The sequence below is a fragment of the Sycon ciliatum genome, chromosome 1 (assembly GCF_964019385.1).
Source record: "Sycon ciliatum chromosome 1, ocSycCili1.1, whole genome shotgun sequence".
In the NCBI taxonomy this organism is placed as follows: Eukaryota; Metazoa; Porifera; class Calcarea; order Leucosolenida; family Sycettidae; genus Sycon; species Sycon ciliatum.
In genome coordinates this window covers 9843501-9870502 of record NC_088643.1, presented here as the reverse complement: position 1 = coordinate 9870502, position 27002 = coordinate 9843501, and the positions used below count along the sequence as shown (strand labels likewise).

The window sequence follows — 27002 nt, the reverse complement described above, 5'->3', positions numbered from 1 at the left end:
CGTACCGCACCATCAAACACAGCTGGCCATTCGCTGGCTTCCGTATCGGTCCCGTACCGTACCGTACCATCAAACACAGCTGGCTACAATATTGGTCGTATTATGTACATGTACATGTATACGACTCCCTGTGTGTTGCAACTGTGCTTGCAGGGGACGGTTGCACTTTTGTAGCTCCGTTTTATCTGAGTTTTCAGTCGTTCCTCATGCACTAGTATTGCCAAGGGGGTGGCTCTAGGTCCACCAGAGTCGCCCCTGGCGTGTTTCTGAATTTGCTGGGGCGAGGGTTCCGCGACGCGGTCGCCAAGGTAGTGTCTTTTCAGTCACGACCGTTGTCGTCCTCGTCTCTCCATTCGCGGTAGTGTAGCTGACCCCCGAATGGTTTCAAACTGCGAAGCTCGGAGGAGTACAGTGGTGGCAGAGGCATGAGCTGTGAGTGGAGACAGTTACTGGAGATGAATGGGGATGCAGGGAGAAGAGTTACGCTGCCTGACGACGCGTGGGAAATTGTTTGAACCTGCAATTGCAGTTCGAGCGCGGTGGACTCCTAGACGATGTGTCCTCATGGCTGTTCTTCAACGCTTGGCCTATCGCTGATATCCCTGCGTGGGATGTTCTTCCAGTGGGGTCCAGGTGGGACTTCGGGTGCCCAAATTCCATCACATGGTTGATTGTTTCGGAACTGCAAAAATAATTATTGATATTGTTTCCTTTTTTGGGCGCATCTCTTGTCATCTCTTTTTTCTATACGTCGCACACCAGATGTACTACTATCGCTGTCTTTCTCTTGCTATCTCTCTCTGCTTGCTGTTTTTTGTTTCTGTTGCCACTGTCCCTCATCATACCCATGCTTGGGTGGAGCGCGGCGTGACCCGTTAGGGTAGCTGTCAATAGAGTACGACTCTCTGATGTATAGGGAGACTTTCTGGAAAGAAATATGAAGACGAGGAGGAAATGATATTAGAATGGATGTTAGTTGTCGAATAGGTGATAGGATGCGTCAGCAAAAACATACTTTGGAAGAGAGATCCCGTCGTCCCCAAAATAGGCGTGAACGGGCGAGTCAGCGCCGGTCACAGGAAACGTCGGGAGAGAGATCCTGTCGACTCCAGAACGCCCGTGATCGGCAGAGTCAGCGCCGTCCTAGGAAACATTTCCATCAGTTCCCACAACATGCACGATGAGCTAAGCAACAAAGCATAGCGTAGGGCCCTGAGCTTCCAAGCTCTCTCGTTTGGTATTTGTTTGTTTGTGTGTTTGTTTGTTTGTTTGTGTCACGCCTGGCGCTATCCGTATCTGACGGCAAAAAAAGCATAGGATGTTATCAATTTTTCAATTTTTTTAGGCATATCCTGGGATTCGAACCCGCACTATCGCCCTAAATGCATTCCCCCATACACTTCGCATTCATATCCATTCTTCCAAGTAGTTGCTTCACGTTATTATCTTGCGTTTGAAAGCCCTATTTGAATGTTGCGGGCAGGTAGACCTTGTCGTATTACCCTCGATCGTACCTGTCCCGTACCTATCCCCTACCGTACCGTGCCATCAAAGACGGCTGGCCACAATGCATATTCAAATAGGGCTTTCAAATGCAAGATCAAAATGTGAAACAACTTGGAAGAATTAGTATGTATCGGGGGATGCATGCAGGGCGCGCGATAGTGCAGGGCGCGCGATAGTGCGGGTTCGAATCCCAGGTTATGTCTTAAAAAAAAGGATTTTTTTAAAGAATTTATAACATCCCTATGCTTTTTTTGTCTAGGTCATCAAGGCAAAAAAGCATAGCATAGGGCCCTGAGCTTCCAAGCTCTCTCGTTTGGTATTTGTGTGTGTGTTTGTTTGTTTGTTTGTTTGTTTGTTTGTTTGTGTCACGCCTGGCGCTATCCCGTATCTGTCCCGTATCTGTCCCGTATCTGTGACTACAAAGGCTCTACAGGATTGTACATAACAGCTGTCCACAATATTTGCGGCCGGACCTCCTCCATCCCGCCATCCTTGCTTGAACCGCTGGAACACGCAATCAGCGGTCGGCTCATCCCGGCCATCACGGGTCAGGCTCCACCTGGGACAACTGTTCGCTCCCTACTCTCTCTGCCTTGCCGTCTTGGGGGACTGGGTATGGCAGACCCTTGTTCAGTGGCTGAACAGTACACCTCATCCCGAAGGATCACGGCTAGCCTCGTGTCTCGCCTGCTGGAGCAGGAGTCGTCTCTTGGCGACTCTCTGACTCAGCTCCGGACGGTCAAGGCGACGGTTCGGGCCGAGAAGCGGAGCGCGTTCAAGTCTATGGCTGACGCTCTTCGCTCGGATCACCGGGAGCTGGCCCCTGTTCTCGACCTGGCCTCAGAAAAGGGTGCATCCAGCTGGCTGACCTGCCGCCCCCTCAGCCGCCATGGTTTCACACTCAGCAAGGGAGATTTCCGGGATGGCCTGTGCCTCCGGTACGGCTGGACACCTCCTCGGCTCCCAAGCCTCTGCGTGTGCAGTAAGCCGCTGAATGTGAGTCACGCCCTGTCGTGCCCGTTTGGTGGCTTCCCGACGCTGCGACACAACGAGGTGAGGGACATCACCGCCAGAGCTCTGAGGCAGGTCGCTCACAACGTGACAGTGGAACCCCACCTCCAGCCCGTCACCGGAGAGGCCTTCCGCCATCGCACAGCTGTCACGGAGGAGCAAGCTCGGCTGGACGTTGCGGCTAGTGGTGTGTGGGGTGGCCGATTCGAGCGCATCTTTATTGATGTACGGGTGTTCAACCCTTTTGCGTCTTCGAATCGTGCCACCTCCCTCGCTGCTAGCTACAGACGCCATGAGGCATGAACAGGAAAAGCGCCGGAAGTACGAGGAGCGAGTACGTGAAGTTGAGCATGCCTCCTTCGTGCCCGTTGTGCTCTCTGCCTCTGGTGGCTATGGCAAGCATGCCAATGCTCTTTTCACACGGATCGCCTCTCTATTGGCTGAGAAGAGTAAGGAGCCATACGGGCAGGTTATCTCCTTGCTGCGCTGCCGCCTTGGGTTTGCCCTGGTGCGTTGTGGTGCTATGTGCCTGCGTGGCTCAAGGAGCATGTTTGCTCCTGCCATGCCTGAGTCCCCTGCTGTGCTAGTGGCGGCGGAGGCACGCATCCAGTGAACCTGCACAGTGCAGTGATCCTACTGAGTGACAGACTCTGTAAATACTGTATCTGATGATTCGTTTTGATATATGTGTTGATTCTTCACAAAATGTGTTATTTTGCCCGTACAAGAGGCTCAGTTTTCCGTGTGAAAAAAAAAAAAAAAAACAATATTTGCGGGCTCCTGTATCTGTCCCGTACCGTACCAATATTCGTCGTATTATGCATACGACTCCCTGATGTAGAGGGGGATTTGGAAAGAAATAGGGAGACGAGGAGGAAATTAAATTAGAATAGACGCCGATTAGGTGATAGGATGCGTCAGCATAAAAGGAGGTTCTGCTCTACGTTTTGGGAACGCGACGCAAAGAATCACGCGAACTTTCTTCGCGTTCCCGTAACGTAAAGAAATGCTGTTCTGCTCTACGTTTCACCAAGAGTACATGAAAACCAGAGTGTGCAGCTTGGGGCCTTTTCTGCTATGGGTGTCTGTCACGGCGAAATTCCGTGATTACATCATATTTGGCCCAAATCTGAGGCGGGAAATGGCGTAGTGCGTACAACCGAGCTGCAGTTATGCAGAAAGAGACCTGCTTGAATCCTGCTTGTACGCACTACATCACTAAAATGATGTAATCACGGAATTTCGCCGTGACAGCAACCCATCCGAGCTGCACACTCTGGTTTTCATGTACTCTTGGTTTCACCTAGAGAAGTCACGTGGAATGTGTACTGGGAATTTCCCCTTCCATATTTGGCAGTTTTCTGCATGCAGTTGATCGATACCCAGCAAATCCGTACGCATTTTCTCTGCGTGTGCCACAACGTAGAGAACCCCATCTCCGCGTAGAAATCTGGAGCCAAAACACGCGAAGCCGTAGACTCTAACCCAGACACCTGCTCTCTACGTGATTTCTCTACGTTTCACGTATAGCAGAACCTCCCTATTATGGAAGAGAGATCCCGTCGTCTCCAAAATAAGCGTGAACGAGCGATTCAGTGCCGGTCACAGGAAACGTCGGAAGAGAGATCCCGTCGACTCCAGAACGCCCGTGATCGGTAGAGTCCGGCGGTACCAGGCAACGTCAGGACAGACATCCCGTTGAGTCCAGAACGCCCGTGATCGGCAGAGTCTAACCCGGTCCCAGGAAACATCAGGACAGACATCCCGTCGAGTCCAGAACGCCCGTGATCGGCAGAGTCAGCGCCGGTCCCAGTTAAACGTCAGGAGAGACATCCCGTCGACGCGCAGAAAAACTAAATCTGCAGCCTCTTTTGCCGTCGAACAGGATACGTATTTATATAGGAGACTGTAAAGTTATGTAATGTCCAAATTTCGACGTGAGCAGCAGGTCCTTCGCGTTGATTTTTTCGACGTGCGAGCCAAATAACGCGAGCTGAACTTTCGCGTCGCAGACATCCCGTCGACGCGCAGAAAAACTAAATCTGCAGCCTCTTTTGCCGTCGGACAGGATACGTATTTTAGGAGACTGTAAAGCTATGTAATGTGCTCCACAGGCAACCATGCATTCGGCGTCGTCATTGGCTCAACAGGTCAATGATTATGTACATGTATTACTACAAAAGGCCAGAAAATCCGATTCCTGTATTAAAATCAACTAATGTTCGCTGGCGATTTAATTTCGCTGATTTCGCCGCTTGGTACCAACCGGCCAAAGTAAATCGCAGGCCAACGTGTGTCATATAGGCAAATGATGCATGATTGAGCAATGGATGCATGTGAGAGCAAAATACCGATCGATTTCAAATTTGACGTGAAACTGCGCGTCACGTCGGAAATAACGTGCATCTTAACCTCTCTAATCGAGAGGTTTCTATTTCTCATCGGCCAAAATTTGTTGATTTACAATATAAGGAGATAAAAATTAAAGAAGGAGCAAAACAAAATAGATGATTATTAGAGAAATAACAATCCGCAATAAATTCTGCAAATACTTTTGCCTAACTCATAATATTCAAACCGATTGAAACGTTTTTGCAATACAGTGATGTGGCCAATCAACGGAAAAAGACAATTCCATCAGTTCTTATAACATGTACGATGAGCTAGGCAAAAAAGCATAAAAGCATAGCGTAGGGCCCTGAGCTTCCAAGCTCTCTCGTTTGGTATTTGTTTGTTTGTGTGTTTGTTTGTTTGTTTGTGTCACGCCTAGCGCTATCCGTATCTGACGCCAAAAAACCATAGGATGTTATAAATTTTTCAATACTCCTTTTTTTCAGGCATATCCTGGGATTCGAACCCAAACTATCGCCCTACATGCATTCCCCCATACACGTAGCATTCGTACCCATTCTTCCAAGTTGCTTCACGTTATTATCTTGTGTTTGAAAGCCCTTTTTGAATATTGCGGGCAGCTGTATGTGGCCAGCTGTGATTGATGGTACGGTACGGGAGACGGTGTCGTATTACCCTCGATCGTACCTGTCCCGTACCTATCCCCTACCGTACCGTGCCATCAAAGACGGCTGGCCACAAGATCACAATGTGAAACAACTTGGAAGAATTAGTATGTATGCGAAGTGTATCGGGGGATGCATGCAGGGTGCGTGATAGTGCGGGTTCGAATCCCAGGTTATGTCTTAAAAAAAGGATTTTTTTAAAGAATTTATAACATCCCTATGCTTTTTTTTGTCTAGGTCATCAAGGCAAAAAAGCATAGCGTAGGGCCCTGAGCTTCCAAGCTCTCTCGTTGACTAGGGTCTTGATAGCTCTGGACATGCTGACAGACGCGTTGCCTTTCCAAGGCAGGCATAAGTAGATAGGACACTTCCGAGGACCTGTGAATGTATCTTTGTTATTAGATTCTTGCTTCAGTATTTTGTTCAATAAGTCATGTGGGTATCCATTCTTAAGGAATATTGATCTGAGAAATTCCAGCTCGTCGTTAAGCTTCGTTTCGGAGCAGAGCCGCTTTGCTCTCCCCACCAGGTTACGTACCAGGTTCACCTTGTATTGATGTGAGCAATATGAATCATAGACGATGTACTGCCCAGTAAAAGTGGGCTTTCGGTAGACTGATGTTACGACGCTGTTATTAGATTTTTCTACCTGCACATCCAGAAAGGCGAGTTTGTTGTCATGCTCATGCTCACATGTGTATTTAAGCGCTGGGTGTAGGTTGTTTAGATGATGAAAGAATGTGTCACATTGCTCAACGGAATCAAAATATGTAAAAGAATCATCGACAAAACGAACGTGATTTTGAATAACATAAAAATCCTTTAAAAAAATTCCATAAACTCGTTGTTGTCTGGCCATGTCTGCATCGATTATACTCTTAAACCGACAGGCACCCTCCGGCCTAGGCTATATTGGCTTACCAAAAATACACAAGCCCACATGTCCAGTACGTCCCATCGTTTCCATGACGGCCTCGCCTCAGTATTCTATTTCCAAGTGGCTGTGTATTTACTTACAACCAGTGCAGGACCACTATTGCAAGCGCACTGTAAAAGACAGTTTTGATTCCGTCGAAAAGCTCCGCAACAAGCCTGTACCACCCAAGGCACACATGTGTTCGTTTGACGTCGTGAGTTTATTTACTAATGTGCCGATTGAAGAAACTGTTGACATCTGCATGGATGTTTTGTACCGTAATGATGACATTGACACTCCTTGGATATCTGAAAGTGCGTTTAGACGGTTGTTGTTGCTGGTCACAACTGGAGTTGAGTTTTCGTTCAACAATGTCATGTACAAACAAGTCGATGGTGTCGCGATGGGTTCGCCCCTTGGTCCAGTGTTGGCAAACGTGTTTGTCGGTTACTGTGAGTCGAAAATTGATGATTCATTGTGGCCTGACCTTTATGTACGCTTCGTGGACGACTCATTCACATACTCAATATTTTGATAATGAGGAGCGTAGTAACGAGTTTCTTGACGTGTTAAAGAGTATTCACCCTGCCCTTCGTTTCACATGTGAGCATGAACAGTCCAACAACTTGCCATTTCTATATGTGCTGGTCGAAAAAACGAGTAGTGACGTTCTGACAACCGTTTATCGTAAGCCGACGTTTACTGGTCAGTACATTGTATATGACTCTTATTGTTCGTCTCAATATTATAAAGTAAACTTAGTGCGTAACCTTGTAGATCGTGCGAAGCGTATTTGTTCGTCCTGTAAGCTGCAGGAGGAGCTTGATTTTCTCCGGTCAGGTTTCGTTAAGAACGGGTACCCTGAGTTTTTGTTGCAGAAGTTGTTGAAAGTCGAACAAACTACTAAGGCTCCTTTGTTTGGTCCTGCTCGTTGTCCCGTCTATTTATGTTTGCCTTGGAAAGGACAGGAGTCGACTAAAGTTTGAAGTGCAGTCAAATCTGTTGTTCGTCGAACATACTATGCAGTACAGTTCGTGCCAGTCTTTACGACGATGCGGCGTGCGTTTATGGTGCGGAAGGATGTCCTACCAGCCCTTCACCTTAGTCATCTTATTTACAACTTTGAATGCCGACAATGCGCTAGTCGGTATGTTGGTAGGACTGTTCAGCACCTGAACGCACGCATCAAACAACACACACCACGTCACATACTTCCACCTTGCGCACAACAACAAAGACCGAAGCGAGGGCGACCTAGAAAACAACCGTTACCTACACAACTTGCGGGTCCTGGCTCACAGACTGTGCTTGCTCCGCCGTCGCTGGTGGCGGTGGTGGAGGAGGGTGGGCGTGGTGGCTCATCGGGCCGGCTTGTGTCGCCGCCTTTGCTCCTGGCGTCGGTGGCTCCTTCGTCAGTGCCCCCGGCGGCTTTGGCTAGGGTGGTGCCGCTTGCGGTCCCGGTCCCACTGCCTCCTCCTGATCCTCCGCCGTCGGCTCTTGCGGTGGTGGAGCTTGCCAGTAACAGACCGCGAGCAACACCGACAGTGGCATTAACACTACAATTGCCAACTCAAAAAGACCCACCTTGCGTATCAGCAGCTCCCACACCATCACCAACAATGCAATCTACAACAACCACAACTAATCCACCATCCAAGCCCACTAGTGAAAGACCAAGACGATCAACACTGACAACAGCCAACTACGACAGAAGCTACGCACTCAAGGGACAAGGGCGCAAGGAGGGACGTGACAGCAGGGTGACGGCCGAGTCCCGTACCAAGTCAGGCGGGATAAAAGAGAGAGCGCAGAGGAAGCGGATGATGGGACGGACGGTGAAGGGAGCAACGAGTCGGAGCCTGAGCGACGATTGTAGTGATCGTGAGAGTGCCGGTGAGAATGTTAGTGTTGTGCGTAGGTTTCGTGGTACAGGTCTGCTCTCGATATAACAACTCTCACTTGTACATAAACCTCGCTAGTACATAAAAAAATCAAATCCCGCGCCGAAACAGCATCACTCCCATACAAATTTTGTTCTACACAACATAATCCTACATAACATAAACCTCGACATAACACACGCTACGGCGGTCCCCGACGTGCGAACTCTCGATACAACATAAATTCACTTGCACGGTACGATCAAGCGGTAGCTGTAGCTAGGCCAGTTTAGTCCTACATAACGTAAACCTCGGCATAACGCACCCTACGGCGCAGTCCCCGTGTGTGCACTCTCGATACAACGTAGATTCACGTGCGCGGTACAATCAAGCTGTAGCCGTAGCTAGCCAGTTTAGTCTTATTGTGCATATATTCTGCGGCATTGATGGTATCTGATGTCGATGGTGGTACAGTGTGTATGTTTGCAAGGTTGAACCCGCCTTGTAATACCCTTCATTTTGAGGTGCATCTTGTATTTTACATACGGTTTTCTACATAACATAACTCTCGATATAACATACTTTTTGCGTGGTCCCAGAGATTACGTTATATGGAGAGTAGACCTGTAGCAAGTCTTCAGTGTACAACTATCTGTTGGCTAGTCCTGATTGTTGCAATTCGTATTCCGACTCTTCTTTCACTGTATTGTGCCGTGGTCGTCATGGTTATGGGCTACAGTTAAAAGTTTTGGAAGCCATCTGTCAGCGTCTGTATAAGCCTAATTTGTGTGTACAGAAAGATGATATAATTGGGTTGAAATTGTTCAAGTAACGTGTCATGTTTGGTGCGGCCAAGCTTGGCCGTTAAAGGGGAAGTTAAGGCAAAAATTAAAATTTCACCAGTTGTAGTCTTCGGGGTGCTGAGTCGAATGGTCGTGGTCCGAGGAAGCTGAGACGCTCCCTTCCTACTTGAATCCCAATCGAACTCGCGCACTTCCACCGAAACTGGGTGACTGCGCCCTACTAGATGGGGATTTGTATGCAAAATGTCACTAAAAGCGCCATTTCGTTCTTATAAAGGCACGGATGACCGCGATTGGCCCATATGTTGTAGTCTTTTGGACGCTGAGTCGACTGGTTTTGGTCCGAAAAGGCTGCGATGCGGCGTTCCTCCTTTATTCCCAATCGAACATGGTTGAAGAAGCGGTCACGTGCTCCTGCGTACACCAGTCACCTGGTCACCGTGCCTGCAGGGTACAACTTACTAGCCTAATAATAATAATAATTCGCGGGATTCGCGTTGGCATCGCTTGAATGTTCAGAAACACACAAACTAGCCTTCGCTTCCGCAGGCCACCACTATGCCTATGCCTTGCACACCTTAGTGGCGAATGCAGACCTCACAAGTGAGTCAGGGGAGAGTAGGTGAGTCTCTCAACCAATCGGGCGTGTAACGGCCCATAACCCTGTAAACTGCATCCTTGTTACCCTCACTCCGAGCTGTGAGTACCCAGTTGACCGTGGGTGTCGGCGCAGTTCACCACGCATAAAAAGTCTTCTGGCCTGTTTGACCTTTTTTGGGTGCAGTCCTGTCACTCGAGTTGAACTCGAGTTGAACCTTGGTGTGAAAGTTGTCACCTGCTGGCGTGGTGACCAGGTGATTTGGGCACCCAGGACCACGTGACCGCTTCTTCAACCATGTTCGATTGGGAATAAAGGAGGAACGCTGCATCGCAGCCTTTTCGGACCAAAACCAGTCGACTCAGCGTCCCAAAGACTACAACATATGGGCCAATCGCGGTCATCCGTGCTTTTATAAGAACGAAACGGCGCTTTTACTAGTTTTAGTGACATTTTGCATACAAATCCCCATCTAGTAGGGCGCAGTCACCCAGTTTAGGTGGAAGTGCGCGAGTTCGATTGGGATTCAAGTAGGAAGGGAGCGTCTCAGCTTCCTCGGACCAAGACCATTCGACTCAGCACCCCGAAGACTACAACTGGTGAAATTTTAATTTTTGCCTTAAGGGGGGACGGGAGGTTCGCTGGCCATATTGCAGTGCCCGTTATAAATTCGCTTGAATCTCAGCACTCAAACATCAGAATTCCTTCAAATTTTCAGTATATGTTCCTTGACATCCACTGACGACATTGCAACCAAGAACTGTGGAAAGTATACTGGTATCATGGAGAAATGCAGGAAAGCAATTTTGGAAAAAATGCGATAGCCGGGCATGATTTCTGCGCAGTTTTTCTCAAACACGGTCACTTGAAGATAAACACATAACACTGCAAAATGATCAGGTACCAAGGGGCTAGGGCTGTTGCCTAAGCACAATGCGATTACAGTTCCCATGGTGTGCCACTGCAGCCTTGAAATAACAATGCACGTGCGCAAGATAACTTGACTGAAGTTCAAGGTCCATTATTTTGTTTCTAACAGAAGATCTTGTGTCCTAAGAAGGCAACGGATCTAGAATGGACCGTACAGAACCAGAAAATATATACTTTTACATACAAGATATGTACAGCATTTCTAAAAAACTGCGCGGAGTGCCCATAATACCCCTAAAATCAGTGAAAAATGCACCTAAAAATTACATAAAAAGGACTGATAGTGGAGTGCTACTGAAATATTTTCACATATCTGACCTGAAGTTGCCATTCAGAAACCACCTTTGTCATATGTAGTGCCCTCTTTCTCAATAGTGGTCTCCTCCCAGCCTTTCCTCTGCCTCCTTCTCCTTTTCCTGCTCTCCTTTTCCAGTGCTGATGACTTGCGGAGGGACTTCTTCACACGCCATTGGTCTTCTAGCTCAAGCGCTGCCTTCGTGTGATTGCCATCAATGCATCCACACTCTTTCAGCACACTGAGCAAGGTGATAGCGCCGTTGTTGAAGTTGAGCACTGCCAAACTACTTGCCAGCTGAACGGTGTCGACGGAGCAGAAGCCTTCCTTCGGACGCATTCTCCAAATGACGTTGTTGAACGACTCGTTCGCATTCTGCGTTGCACCCATCTGGCAGCGCTCCAGCAGACTTCGTTCGGACAGCTGCATGTAGATGGGCTTCACGACTTCGAACACAGCCTTTGGGAGAGGGTTCTTATGAGGCCTCCGCGTGTGCCCACAGACCGCTGCCAAATATCGCACGCAGCTTCACTCTCCATACCGGGTGCAGATGCCGCTGTGTTTATGCTGCACTTGTGATTATCCAGCCAGGTTGAAAAGGCTTCCTCCGTGATTGCACCACTTCGCTTCTTCTCAGTCCAGATCTTACATTCGTGACAGTATCGACCCTTCACTGTGATGTCCAGTACACGGCCGCTCTGGAAGGAGATGCACGCGAACACACCATACAGCGACGAATATCCCCTGCGCATCCAAGTGCCGTCGAACGTCACTGCGACGTGGGTGGAATCTGTCATGGCACGCAACTCAGCTGCGGATTGAACCATGTCAGTTTCAGCTAGCTTTACGGCTGCAGCAAGGACAACTTCCTGGTGGCTGCGGTACGCTTTCTCCGTTACAGGAGCAGGAAAATTCATTACGCCGCAAAACTTTCGGAGTCCACCATGGCCACGTCCAATGCATCGCATCGCCAGTACAGATCGTCAATTCAGATCATAGCTCCTGCAAATTTTCTTGCTCAGAGACGTACTTCCACTGTGTCCACACAAAGCGCATTGAAGTCGCAGGGTCGATCCAAGTCCAGTGTCATGACAGTTACTGACGATCATGTCTCCCTTCGTGCACTTCCTACAGACAGTAAATTGATCCATCAGTTCCTGGAGACACTGTAAATCCACGATCTTGTAGCCAGAGACAGACTCCTCAACATCAGGATAGAATGCATCATCATCATACTCCTGGCAGCTATCACTGGACGACTCGTCTGAATCACTGTCACTCGAGCACACAAGCTCAGATTCAAATTCCATGACCATAATTATCACTAAGCCATTTTGGCCTCGACGAAATCTTCCGAGAGGAAGCGCTCTGCGCCGCTTCAACGGTGCCTTCTTCCACAACTGGTACAGAGCTTGACTGCTTTGGGGCGTAGTATCTCCCTTTCTTCCTCCTATGGCCACTTCCAGAGCTGCTGGTGCTTCTCTTTCGGTTCCCCATGTAAAATAATTTAATTGTTCACTTTCACGATCACAAACAAAAAAACAAAGATTTTTTCCTTCGCGTGGGCGTCGTGGCGCTGCAGAACGTCATACGCGATCAAGGAAGCACGTGGCAGCTCTCCATGACTACAAAAACAGAAGCCAGGGTCGCTTACCTGGCGAAGTTGAATCAAAAACGCTTGATTTTGGACTAAACCAAAGTCACAAAATTAGGCAATTGTAAACATTTGAGTATTTACATTTGAAATTTATCTCGACATACTTTAGCTCATAACTCCACTTCTACTAAACCGATTACGCTCAAATTTGAAATTCTGGCGCTTCAAATATCCTAAGACAAGATTCCATAGCAAAAAGTTCAAAACTCAGAAATTCATTTTTTGACCCTCTGAACCTCCCGTCCCCCCTTAACTTCCCCTTTAATGTTCTAGGTGTAATGTACTGCTGTTATTTGTTATCACTTTGTCCTTCCTTCTTTCTTTCTCTTCTTTGTTTATTTTTCAGGTGCAAGTTTATTGCTAGTAGTAGTACCGGTACACGCATTCGTTATTGCTCTCGCTTTCACTGTTAAAATTCACACTTGTAAATTTCACTGCTGTTTAGTGTTATTTCTCTAAGTTAGATTTTCTATGATAGTTCAATTTTGTTTTCAGTGTCCTTTAGTACAACGAAGATTCCTGATGAGTGTTGTACGAAAACTTGTTTGAATCCCTTCATTTTCGGCAAGGTTTGGGAGCATTTTCGGCAAGGTTTACGAGAATTTCCCAAAAGCATTTTCGGCAAAGTTTCGGGCATATTACATGTACACCGGGCCATACAATACCGTACTCCCTGCGTGTAGCTACGCATGTGCCGGCGCTGCACTGCGCGATGCGCTTGCTAGCGAACGCGAAAATACACTTTTTAATTTTTTCGTTTCCCGCGCTGTTTTCATGGTTTTCAAAAGTCGAAAATGCAACAATGCACAACAACAGGTCTGCAAAATAGAAAGAAGCTAAAAAGTAAAAGTAGAGCGCTTTTCGCCACATACACTATTGAACGTCTACCATGGTATACGTTGCAGAGAGAGAGAAAGTGTGAAGGAGGTCTCTTTACCAGTTTTACGTGTTCCTTTCTATCTCGTGTCCACGTGAGAGTGTGGCACCAAGAAATGGCCGATGGTGATCCTGCAGACTGTGGCTCGGAGGATTTGGACTACACTGTACACCTTTTCGGCTACCATCCTCAACGGGCGATCGATGGAGGTGAGTGCGGACTGATTCTCGTACTGCTGCCGATCAAGGTACTAAGATGGGTGTAACAGTGAGAGGTTGATACCATCAACTTCTCTGTCAAATACTTTTACATGTATTTATTTTATTGTCTTGGTTCTGTGTACATGTACCTTGTGCCCATACACACATTGTTATAACACGTACTTGCCCCCCCCCCCCCCCCCCTAAACATTTCGACCTGTAACATTTCTGCTTTTACAGTACAGATGTAACGAGCCACGATTTCCACGAACGATTATCTGCCCGAACACCAAACATTCGTTACATCCCTACTATGAAATGCAGGTTGTTACGGCCCTTGGATGTACGCTTTGCTGAAGTTTCATTGGATATGTGTTCAGGTGTAGCTCACAATTCCTTTCCTCCAGCGGGCTTGCGAACGGATTTGTATTTACTTCTGTGTGTGTGCCCAAAGGTGTGTGTGTGTGTGTGTGTGTGTGTGTGTGTGTGTGTGTCAGAAAAAGCCACTTCAATCAACTGTGTGGTATAGACCAGGCCAAAATCCGTGGCGGTCATTTCATCAGCCTTGCAAGGTGTAATTCCTGCACAAATTGCTATGTTTAACATAGATTGTTCGCTCTCATCGCTTCAGCGATGGGGGTGTGCGTGTGTGACAGTGTGTGTGTGTGTGTGTGTGTGTGTGCGTTCATGTCTGTGTGTGTTGTTGGTGGCGTTGTTACTGCAGTGCTGGACATAGTGGACAGTGTCACTGAGGACGGCGTCGCAGGTCTGAAAGCCACAATAACAGAGGTACTCCTCCAGGCTCCAACTATTGTGATTGGCAAAAGCAGGGTTCTAGCCAAAGGGGGGGGGGGGGGGGGGGGGAGAGGCACCCCCTCCCTACTCTGATAGCGCACCGCCCTACCCATTTTTCGATTTTTAGGGTTTTTCAGTTCACACAGCGAAAATGCGGCCACAAATCGATCGTTCCGGGTTCTCGGTGCACCCGTACATTGCTTTTTTTTGTGACAAGGCAATAGCGGAACACTGCAAAAAAACTTTAAAAAAGCAAACTTTTTCTCCCCCCCCCCCCCCCCCCTACGTTTTTTTCTTGGCTAGAACAACGAAGAGAGTGGAGCAAAGTCACTTTACTTGTAGGGTTGTACTGCTGTATGTTTACAGTTAGCCTTATAGGCATGTCTCTCTACCGTCTGGCAATGGCCAACAGTCAAACTGGCGGATAGCAACTTCGGATATTAGCCACACGTCGCGAATAACAACACTACCCTCAGACCTAGGAACCACTTGGTCGCGTGCCCTTTAAAGTTTTAACCTCGCGAATAGCGACAGCTCGCAAATAACAACGCTTTTCTCATGGCCGAGGGAGGGTCATTATTTGCAAGGTTGACTGTACTAGTATGTAAGAGAGATTTCATAGTGATCAGTTCATGTCTGAAGTACTGCACTGGTTTGTGCTGGCACTCTACTAGTATTATTGTTTCATAGTGAGCAGTTCATGTCTGAAGTACTGCACTGGTTTGTGCTGGCACTCTACTAGTATTATTGTTTCATAGTGATCAGTTCATGTCTGAAGCACTGCACTGGTTTGTGCTGGCACTCTACTAGTATTATTGTTTCATAGTGAGCAGTTCATGTCTGAAGCACTGCACTGGTTTGTGCTGGCACTCTACTAGTATTATTGTTTCATAGTGAGCAGTTCATGTCTGAAGCACTGCACTGGTTTGTGCTGGCACTCTACTAGTATTATTGTTTCATAGTGAGCAGTTCATGTCTGAAGCACTGCACTGGTTTGTGCTGGCACTCTACTAGTATTATTGTTTGTTTTGTTTTTGTGGTTATAAAATGGTTATAATGATAATCCCACAACAAGTTGTTAGTCTCCCTTTCATTGACTTCTTGAATGGACTGTACAGTCTTCTCTGTGTGTGTATGTGTGTGTGTGTGTGTGTGTGTGTGCGCGCGCGCGTGTGCGTGCGTTATGCCAATTGTCTTGGTTTTGTTTCGTATTTTGGTCACGGGCAGAAGCAGGATCTGAGCGCGGATGTGGTCTCCACGGTATGTGCATTGCTATGTGACATCTAGGGTTCCCAGTAAAATGGCAGTAGCCTGTCGGGACTCCCCTAGTAGAATAAAAAAAAAACTGCTACTACTTCTACATTATCTTGGCCCACCGTCGTAATCCCATGTTTCTCACCCGGCTTACACGACGAATTACCGTACTTCCACGCAGAGAAGTACACATGCTTATACAGTCATACCTCGGTTATCAGGACACTGAAGTAACGGTAGTTACTGGCACTTTGGTCAGCCGAACACCCTCTAGGCCAGTTTTGGTGGTAATATTACTACTCTTTTGTCACTTTTTTTGTGAGAATAGTGACGTCGTACTCTGTTCTCTTGCCTTTCCCCATCTAGTAGTAGTAGTAGTATTTATTATTTTACTTGGGTATACCCAACAGGCCTATGGCCTTCTTACAGGGTGCCCAAGGAGAAATTGTGAGCAGCTAGCGCGAAAAGCAGGCAAAGTACGCTGGGATCGAATGATAGCGGGTAGTGCATTAAAGCGGTCAGCACCAAGAAATGAGAGACTGTAAAGGCCTGGCCGGGAATGGGGGCCATCTAAATGTATGTGATTCGGAGTTACGAACATTTCAAAGTTACAGGCAGTGCCCGGTCCAGGACCGCCCGGATAAACGAGATAGCAGTGTATGCGAAAAGTTGCAGAGCAGTATTGTATGAATTACTCCACGCTAAATGCAATATTAATTACTATATGTATGATGTGGGTGTGGGCCGGGCGGTCCATGTACTTCACTGTATTTTCATGCCTGTTTACCCATCTTACTTCCTCGTCTCTGCAGGGTTGTGAGCAGTACCAACGTAGGCTCGAGGACTTTGCCTCCGTGCTGTACGGCGATGTGTTCAGGGTAAGACAGCCTGAGAAAAAGAGAGAGGGGGGAGGAGACACACAGACAGGCAGACAGACAGACAGAGACAGACAGACAGACAGAGAGAAGGAGAGAGAGACAGACAGACAGACAGACAGAGAGAGAGAGAGAGAGAGAGAGAGAGAGAGAGAGACGGTTGGCCATTACCATAGTCGGTGTGCATAGCGTTATGAGTACCTTGATACCAGGCTGTATACTGTAAGACATGTAAATATAACGAGGAAGTAAATCGAAAGTTTTAACGAGTTACATTTCTTCGTTATTATAAGTTCTGTTGAGGCTGCAAGGCCACATATGTGTTATGTGCGGATATGCCTGAAGACTGCAAGATCGTTATCGTATGTTCTTGTTATCCTATGGATTTTGGACAATCGTTAAATTTGTGACTCGTTATAATAACATGTCTTACAGTATATTGCTTTGATACAATCATGCTGCTGTCACACAGCCCATGGCATCCTTAGCATGGACTAGCTCGCTCAAATCATGAACACTGCGTGGGTATGATGTGTTGAACATTTGAAATACGTTGCACTGCATTCACCGTTCACATGCCAAGAGTTGACTATACTGCTTCTCTCCCATTTTTTTTAATACACTGTCATACTGCTCATCGACTCTTCTCTGTGATTGTGACTGTGTTGCTGTTGTTCTCCGATGATGTCTCTCTCTCTCTCCTCCCCCCCCCCCCCCCCCCCCTCTCTCTCTCTCATTCTCTCTCTCCCTCTCCCTCTCTCTCCCTCTCTCTGTAGGAGTTTGCCGAAGGTATCCTCTCCATCCCGTCGCATGTTGTCTTACCGGAACATGCGGTATGTGCACTACTGTGCTCTCCATCAAACCCTGGATTAATATTCAGTGATTATCTACTGTAGTGGACATTGGCTCGCAGCCGTGAGCGCTGCTGGTCCTATTTTAAGTGTACGTGAACTGCAGTGCGTGTAGCCGCTAAAAGCGGTAAGGACGCCGACGCCGGTCATCCCATCAGATTTCTACGTCCTCAACAGTAGTTGATACCACATACACTGGCATGAAGTGGAGTAGGGGAGGTACTAGTACTGTCAACTTGTTCTAGTATTTGAGCTGCTAAGGGTTAAACCAAGAGTACATACCCCCCCCCCCAATTTTTTTAAATAAAGTGTGCAATTCCACTATGGCTGCTGTGCCGACAGAATTTCAAATTGACGTCATTTTTATGATGCGATATGTATTGTACACGTACTGTCAGATGTGTCCTGAACCTGTGGTGGACAAAGCCCCATTCGATCCTGTACAAACTAGTTCAAGGAAACATGTGTGATGCGCGAAGACACCCCATGCACATGTCATTAAATCACTGGTGCAAGGACCGTTGCGTCATAAAAAAATATAATATCAACGTGAGGTTTTGTCGGGACAGCAGGGTATGCAGGGGTTATGTACTCTTGATTAACCGAAATCACTCCTGCAGGCAAGTTGCTAGTGGTGAGCCGACGCACAGCATGGACGAATTGCCGTTTGAACTCGTCTTGGGTAGTACTGAGCAACCCCTATTGGTACTCTGCGAGACAGCTTACTGCTGTAAAGGGTTCAGCAACAGTGTCATCATCAGCAGCAATACCACCACCACCACTAATAACAACAACATTCCTATGCACTTTGGTTGCCCTACACTCTTTTTACATAGACCTTAGTGTGTGCGTGTGTGTGTGTGTGCGTGCGTGCGTGTGTGTGTGTGTGCGTTCGTTGATGACTGTACGAGCATCCGTTGTAATCTCTGCATGTGAACGGGGACTTGTGCATCTCATTTTCTTTTTCTTTTTTTAATTTTCCACTGTATCGATCAGGGAAAGAATGGCCACCGCGAGGATCAGAGAGCTGACTGCCTCCAGCTTGCCAAACAGATCGAACAGGTAGGTGCAGGTACATTTGTTGGGTGGGGGGGGGGGGGGGGGGTGCAGTGCCTGGCTTGGTTTGCATTGCTGTGCATGGCTCTTGCAGTTCCTTATACGCGCCTCTGCTTCGTGTGGCTGATAATGGGTGGCTTCTCCTTCGGAAATAGGTTTCGCAGGGCTCACAGATGGCGAAGCAATTGCCGAGCATTTCATGCCATACGGTGTGGGTAACCGTTGTCACCTTGTTGGCCCTTGTTCTTTGCCGGTTGTGCAGGAGAAGTACGATCAACTGGCGCTCAAGGAGAGGATTCGTCAACTAGAAGAGGCCGAAGCGAAGGTGAGCGTTTGAAACGCTATCGTGTCCGTGCGTCGTTACGGGAGTCAAATGGAATGCTGCGTCTATCCTTGCAGTAAATGCGTGGTTTCCTGCATTCTTATCATAACTACGAGGTACAGTCAGACCTCGCTTATCCGGTCCTCTTGTATCCGGATCCCTCGCCATCCGGAACAAAATCGCTGGTTACCGATTTACAGCATATGCCATGCATACATGCAGTATGTGTGTTCGATTATCTGGTTCCCTCGCCTATCCGGATATTTTTTTGTGGAAAACGGATGTGTGCGGTTACCGTATATTCTCTATTATAAGTGCAGGTCTCCATTACTAGCACAGTCTCTAATACTAGCACACTGTGAGCACCTTTCGAAACATTATAAGCACAGTCTCTATTATTAGCACGGTCTTGGTGGAAATCAATGCTGCATGCATAATATCTAGCATGTATTTCTTCTTGCTCTGTATGGATGTATTGGTTGAAACAAATATAAGCACGGTCTCCAATATAAGCACGGGGTAGAGGGGTGTTGAAAAGATAGAAGCACAGCGCTTGTAATAGAGAATATACGGTATGCGAGGTCTGACTGTACCGCGTACAACCATCTGAATACGGTGAACCTGTCAAGGCGACCGCTCGACTGCGATTGGGATGTTATTTCCAGTCTAATGACCCTGGATACGGAGACCACCTAGTGCACAGCAGCCACAATTTGAAGGTCCCTTGAGCGGTCGTCTCAGACAGGATTCACTGTACATGTACCTGGGTTGCCACACCTGCCGACATGTCAGTAGCCTGCTGATTTTTGAGGCCTGTCATGACCTGCCGACAATTGACCGATGAAAGTGTCCAAGTTTGACCTTGTGCTTGGTTTTGAAGTCCCCACTTCCATCCAATATGCCACCGCCCCCGCTGTACAGCATCTGATGGTTCTGTGATATTCAGGAAAAAAGAAGAAGAAAAATGATCCAGATTTTGGCTTTTACTGCTCATCACGAGTGTTTCCATAGCTCATTCCTAAGGTGCTTAGCGAATCATCAGCTGTCTGGGGAATACAGAAAACTCAGCCTGAGTCTCACGCAAAGCCGTGAAAGGTTTTCTTAACAGTTCCGAGTGCGCGTGTGTATTGGGATTACCCTGAAGGGAGGGGGGCGGATGATGCATTTTTATTTTTTTCATCCTCCTGATATTTGGCTATAATGATGTGGCAACACTGATGTACTTCTTCATCATTTGTGTCCATGTCTGTCTCGTACTACGAAAGTGCTGTTACAGGAAGAAAAAAACTTCTGCCGACTCTGCTCGGATGACTCCTTGCTTTGTATTGTGGACCCTGGGTGAATAGCTTCTCGGTTTTCTCCGTGTCTTCTTTGTCCTGTACCAGGCTGCTGCTCTGCAGAGGAAGGTGGATAGCATAGGTGAGGCGTAGAACAGTTGCCGTATTTTCCAGCGTATAAGCCGCACTTTGAACACTCAAAATTCACCCCAAAAAATAGGGGTGCGGCTTATACTACGATGATCAAATTAACGGTGATAAGTAGGGTAGATGTCTGTATTTCGTGGCAAAAAAATGGGGGTGCAGCTTTTACTCCGGAAAATACAGCATATTGCTTCCTGACTCGTGAGTCGTAACTACCAATGGAGCTGGTTAGGTGATGGGGCAATGGAAGAGTTTGGAGTTTGGGGTGACAGTTTTGCCAGGGCCGGCGGAACCGGTCAGGCTGGTCCGGCCATGGCCGGACCACTTTCCCAGCTGGATGGTCCATGATGATGTGATTCGTGCAAAACCGGTGTAAAAAAATCCAGAGGTACATGACTCGACTGTACTGCTGACGTGTGATGTGCTTCGAAGTACATGTAGCTCAGGACTCCGTGACCGGCACTGTATGGCTGATATGGATAAAAAAAAGTTGTGTTTGTGTTCTTTTACTATAATTTTCTGCATTTTCTGGAGCCTTAGAGATGCCCAAATTCGCTCTATTTCACGTAAATTTTAAATATTTCTCCCGGGGGACGTCCCCCGGACCCCCCTCAAAGGTTGGCCAGACCGCTCCTGAACTCCTTCCTCCGGCCCTGTTTGCCCATGTATGATGTGTACTAGTGTGCGGACGGGATGTTAAAATGTGCTCGCACTGCCCTCGCATGTACGGTCAATCTTACGAATAACGGCCCTCGATCGTGCATCACAAAAGTGTTGTTATTCACGAGGTTGAACATACAGACAGAAGAATGAGCAATTGTTTTTCGCAGCTCTGAGTTTCACGAACTGAATCGATCATCGGACGAAAATAGATACTGATCCTGCCCTGCCAGTACTGCTATATACAGCTGTACCATGGATGAACTTCACATGGTGGAGGTTGAACATATGCAGTCAAATGGTCACTGGGTCTAAAGATTGTGCCGTTATTCGCAAGTTGTGGTTTTTAAATAGCCTATAATACCAGAGGTTGTTATTTACATGATTTGACTGTATTTACTTCGTCTCAAGTCACAGTTTTTTTTTTTTTTTTAAAGGCCACAGCTTCCAATCATGTGCAAGCTTGTATGCTCTGCTTTTGCAGGTTCTACCCCGGATGAGTTGCTGAAGACAAAATCGCAGGCCACACAACTGCTCCGTGCCTTCGACTCGCTGGAAGCGGACAGCTGAACACGGATTTGTCAAACGGACATGTCGCAGTTACCTTTCAACCAGGGAGTAGTAAAATACCGTTGTTTTACTACTCCCTGCTTTCACAGCAATAACTTGCATGCGTATATACAGCACAGGGAGTCGTCAAATACTTGACGACTCCCTGATACAGCACAGCGGTGAATCATTGAATCAGCTGAAATAGCTGAAATAGCCGGTCTTGTTCATTTCTTTTAGCCTGATGATAGGATATGTGTAATTGTTGAGTGGTAACTTTACTACTCCAGGTGGTGGTGGTCGTGACGGCGTTGTGTATCGCTTTGCCTAAGTAGTTAGCCGTCGTCTCTTCTCATTCCCCTCGTATCCCCTCTAGATGGCGATACAGTTGTGTGCCGTATTTCAGTGCTCTGGTATCGTATTCCCTGGGATTAGCGTGATCTTCCAGTTAGGTGATCTTAGATTCAAGTCTTTTTATTGACTTATTTTCCTTGATGTGCATACTTGCTAGCTTCATGTTTAGGGCATATTTGAGCGTATGACAACGAAATAATATGAGCCAGGGACTATAGAAACCGCCCTACGACGTTTGATATCAAAATCAAGTTATGACGTTTCAAAGTCACGCGACTCAAAGTAGTTACGCGAAGCGCAGAACTCGTCACTTTTGTTTTGACAAGACTCAAGAGCTTCTCCGTCTCTCGTCTTGTTAGGTGGTCGGGGAAGGATTCCGAGCTCGAGCGATTGTCGAGTAACTCATGAGGCTCCACTTACTGTGATTGATTATGGCTACAACATCTAGTAGACGACGCAACTCGATTCTGTGTGGAGTCGACTAGTCCCTGATGCGAAGGCGCTTGAATCGGACGACGAGAATTTTTACGGATTCAGCGCTGGCACCCGCGAGTCGTCCGCGAGCGATTCCGACACCGATGCTGACAGCGACGGCGATGATATGCCACCTAAGAAGAAGACGTATGGAGTCACAGCAAGCTCGAGTGCTGCTAGTGTTGTGTCGAAAACGCCAAGCCCCGACAGCTCGGAAATTTCAAACGCGGAGAGTGACACCGACTACTCGGAATCGGATGACGAACCAGATACCCCCGCACCTGAGCCACCGACGACGGAGCAGGTGAAGCGTGGTCTCCTTGGACATACGCGATGGGATTGAGAGAGGCTGTGGATGCAAGTCGAAGAATCATTGGAAAGTCATCCCAGAGCAGCAGCTCGAGGACTACATATTTGAAGTCTCTAAACTGCGAGAATCGAAAAAGCGCTTCAACAGTTCAAGCAGTTTGTTCTGGGCGCACTGACTGGAAGCATGCGAAAGTCGATGACTGGCGGTGGTGATCGACCTTTCTATTTCCGCTATCATGTACGTGGTTACGAGTTGTGCAAAGACGTGTTCATGGCAGTTCATGCTGTTGGAAGTCATGTAATGAAGCGCCTTCAAAAAAGGCAAACAAAGGAGTCGTTCAACTGGCACAAAATGGCTTGACTGGGAGAACACCAGAGCACTTGGCCATTTCAGCAGACATAGAGCAGGATGTAGTGCAGTTTATTTAGTCATAATTATGCTAACATGTACGGTCTACCTCAACCTGCAGCGGAGCGAGGTCGTGCTGAGGACCCTCCAGTATACTTACCAGCATCCGAGCACAAGAAGTCTGCATACATCTACACCAAGACCGTCACACAGTATTCGCCTGTTCATTACAGGTCATTTTGCCACATTTGGAGGAGACAGGCAGCACACATCAAAGTGATGAAGCCAAGGACAGACGTATGCGCACTGTGTGACAATCTGCGGTACAAAATTCGTGTCGCCCGTACAGAGGAAGAGACGAAATGTAGTGTCCAGGCCCTGTGTTCGCACACATCGCTAGCACAAGAGGAGCGGCAGTACTACCGAGATTTAGTGGACGGCGCGCAGGCATCACTGGATGAAGCTGAGGGCATAGTTCACTATACATTTGAACTGCCTAACTACTACGTAGTAGCAAGAATGAAGATATACAAAGAACATTACATACTGTGTACATAAATTTGCTCTATATTGCTCAATTGATATGCCATTATTAAATAGGTGGTTAGGCACATTTTACCATCGCAGATCAACTTGAAATTTTGTTTGAGCACATTACCATACCATACCAACATTTTGAGAGAAAAAAAAAATTTTCGCCAAAAAGTGCCATAGGGTGGTTTCTGTAGTCCCTGGCTCATATCTTATTTTCTTCTAGGCTTGAGAATCCAGTGGTTTGCAGGCTGTGATATCAATTATTGTGCTCTGTACAAACCATATTCATGCAGTATGTGGTGTGTGTGTGTGTGTGTGTGTGTGTGTGTGTGTGTGTGTTCAGCCTTGCAAGCCTTTGAATGGTGGAATCCCAGTGCAAGATACAGTAAAACCTGTCAAGGCGACCACTCGGATAAGGCGACCACCTGTTCCAGAAGACCACTGCAACCAGGACCAAGGGATGCTATTTCCAGTCAAATGACCCTGGATAAGGAGACCACCTGGTAACGAAGACCAGATTTGAAGGTCCCATGAGCAGTGCAGTCGTCTTAGACAGGTTTCACTGTACTATGCCTCTATGCCTATGGCTCCTGCTATAGCATCGCTATCATCGGCGACGGCGATGGGCGAAAGGTCAAGGTCAAATGTGTGCCAAATATCAAGAGTCCATAAACAAGAGTGTGCAGCTGTGATCTCTTTTGTATGGGCCAGATGCGCGGCGCGCTGCCTTCATTACATCATTCAGCTGCAGTCCGCGCACTGCGGAAAATCGAAATCGCACTTTCCCTCTGGTTTAACCCTTTATGGGTCTCACATAAGCGTAAGGGTCGTATGTGACCCTTACAGTAAAATCGCATTTTCTGTGAGTTTTGTTGCTAGGAGACAACTAAAATGGTGCTCCACTCGCAGCTGAGGTCCCAGGCTTTCCAACGGTGTAAAAAACAACCATACTTACTATACAAATTTTTGCAGTATCGATCGACTGAAGTCTGGTGAAATTGGAAAAGACGACCATCCGCCATACACGCATTTCGAGAATGGGAGTGCATCTCTTGAAGCCGTGTCAGAAAAGCTTTCTGAGGACACTGACGGCACCAGTCTAGGCTGGATGTCCCTGGAGGATTTCCAGTGTAATGTCGTGAGAAAGAGAGCTCCGTTGAGTCCTCCTAGCTCAAATAAATCGTCCCCGAATGAAGAAATCAAATTTACCAACCAGCGAGGAAGCACAGCAACAGCAACTCTTACAAGGACTTGTCAGGTGCGATCAGCTGATTCGCCTGGCCGTGAGAATCACGGCACGCGTGACATCGCGCCTGAGTACTCATCTGAGCGAGAGTGAATCTGACGCGAGCGGCGCTGAGGTGAACGAACCAAAATTGTGATATTGTGGAACTGTTGCTGCTGGTGCATCGCCGATGGCGAGGTATTGGAGTTCAAGGACGGAATTAGGAGCATATATTCTTCACCAAGACGTAGCGCTTACCTGATTGTTTAGCATAGGACTTCAGCTCCATCACGAACTTGGTATGCACTTCGAGCTGTGATTTTTGTGCTTTTTTGTTCGCAATTGTATTTTCTCTCAACTTGAAGGGCTACCACAGGTCATACCCTTGCCTGGACATAGTCATATTTGTGTTTTCTGGACGCGTCCAGGCGTACAGATTTTGAAAATATATAGTTTACCCATACCTACAACTCAAGGAACTTGAGTTATGGCTCGTTGTTTGTACGCGTGTTTGCGTGACCACCCCTCACATACATTGAGTAAGACCCACAAAGGGTTAAAAATGAACATTCGTACGGAACTGGAGTTCACGCGTCAACATTAAGATCGCGTAGTACATCCCCCATGTTTTGTCCTTTTCCTCGTTTCTTTTTGTTCTCCACCTGTTTTCCAGTAGGGCTGTGTCAATAGTAAAAAAAAAAAGTTACTGGAACGAATCGAGCAAAAACGGATGGACTCGTACGAGAAATCGTGGGTTTGAGTGCATGCTTTCAGAGCGTGATGGAGGCAAGTTGCGTAATGAACGCAGTGCGCCGCGCACTGACCCATAACCACAGTTGCTTACTCTTGTTTATGCATTCTTGCCCATATGGTGCAGTGGTATGTGCAGTCGATTTCCTATCGAGGGTTGCGGGTTCGATTCCCGACGATTGTGGTCACACGCGTCTTTATTCTCTTTCAGGGGAAGTATGGTCCAGAATCAAAATCTCACTACTCGTAGTCTTCAGGGCGCTGAGCTGAATCGTCTTGGTCCGAGGAAGCTGAGACGCTCCCCAAGTTCCTCCTTTATTCCCAATCGAACTCGCCACTTCCACCGAAACTGGGTGACTGCGCCTTACTACTACACTTGTAGATGAGGATTTATATGCAAAATGTCACTAAAAGCGCCATTTTGTTGTTATCAAAGCACGGATGAACGAGATTGGTCCATAGAATTGTTTGTTCGTCTTATCTGTGTGTGAAACTGTATGCCGTGTTTGGAACGACTCGTGCGGTCAGTGTGACGAAAGATGTTATGGCCACCCTAACCTTATCTACTTGTTTTATTGCCGGCAATGTGAAAGTCGGTATGTGGGCAGAACCAGTCAGCACCTGGGCGCGCACGTATTCGTCAACACGTACCGTGGAATCTGGTCCCGTTGCACGCACGTGATTCTCGTGTTTCTGTGGTGTAGCGGACTAAAGAAAAACTATGTTGCTATTTTGTATAATAGAATTCCCATTCCGTTTTTTGCTTTAGTGTAGCCCTGAGGTCGACTCACTTATTTATTTTCTTCCCTTCTTCTCTCCGTATTTCTGTCCCCCCCTCTCTCTCTCTCTCTCTCTCTCTCTCTCTCTCTCTCTCTCTCTCTCTCTCTCTCTCTCTCTCTCTCTCTCTCTCTCTCTCTCTCTCTCTCTCTCTCTCTCTCTCTCTCTCTCTCTCTCTCTCTCTCTCTCTCTCTCTCTCTCTCTCTCATTCCCTCTTTCCCTCTGTCGTCCACATGTATCAAAGGAGGCGAAACCGCCTGTTTGTGGTGCGACGTTTAAAAACTTCTACGACAACAACAACCTCGAGGATGGCCTACCCCACCATGCGCCACAAGACTTCCTCGATGCCCCAGGGCATTGATTTTGTCGAGTGGAATCAGCCTTCATGCGGTGTAGGCATCATATTCTAGTGACGCTGGGTCTACGTATTTTTTTTTTTGTAGCACTAGTAGCGAGACGACGAGCACACTTGGCAATAGTGTTGCACAGTTGGTCCGATGTGCCGGGAAATGATGTACACATGTGCCGGCAAGAGGCAGCATCCACCCCGGAGGGACCGGCAGCTCCTTGGGTGTGCAGGGCGGCCTTGCGTAGTGCATCTCGGTTGAGTGACTCAAACTCAAAGCGTGCAGGGTGGGGACTCTGGGGAGGCACGGGTGCTTGGCCCTGAAGCAATGCTTCCACATGAGGAGGCTGCCCCTCCGAGTGCTTGGCCTTGGCTTGAGCAAGTTGAGGAGATCCCAAACGGTGCTTCCAT

The 27002-nt window shown here is 47.5% G+C and overlaps 1 protein-coding gene across 2 annotated transcripts; it reads left to right on the top strand.

The window, feature by feature from the left end:
- The first annotated feature begins 13396 nt into the window (after positions 1 to 13396).
- Positions 13397 to 23777, top strand: LOC135812534 (uncharacterized). Of its 2 annotated transcripts, none has more exons than XM_065325874.1 (9): positions 13397 to 13699; positions 14415 to 14479; positions 15719 to 15745; positions 16552 to 16617; positions 17391 to 17447; positions 18462 to 18527; positions 18784 to 18846; positions 20229 to 20262; positions 21409 to 23777. In XM_065325874.1, the coding sequence occupies exons 1-9, from the start codon at positions 13408 to 13410 to the stop codon at positions 21492 to 21494; spliced, it is 756 nt and encodes a 251-aa protein (XP_065181946.1). In that variant the 5' UTR covers positions 13397 to 13407; the 3' UTR covers positions 21495 to 23777. The 2 variants fall into 2 exon arrangements, with proteins under 2 accessions (XP_065181946.1, XP_065181939.1); XM_065325867.1 differs by having other exon boundaries at positions 13399 to 13699; positions 15713 to 15745.
- Positions 23778 to 27002: the final 3225 nt, after the last annotated feature.

Excerpts from the sequence above, each read along its gene's own strand:
- LOC135812534 (XM_065325867.1), top strand. The coding sequence starts at position 13,408 with ATGCAACAATGCACAACAACAGGTCTGCAAAATAGAAAGAAGCTAAAA. Across the intron at positions 18,847-20,228 it reads TAGAAGAGGCCGAAGCGAAG|GCTGCTGCTCTGCAGAGGAA; the intron begins GTGAGCGTTTGA and ends GTCCTGTACCAG. Across the intron at positions 20,263-21,408 it reads GAGGAAGGTGGATAGCATAG|GTTCTACCCCGGATGAGTTG; the intron begins GTGAGGCGTAGA and ends CTGCTTTTGCAG.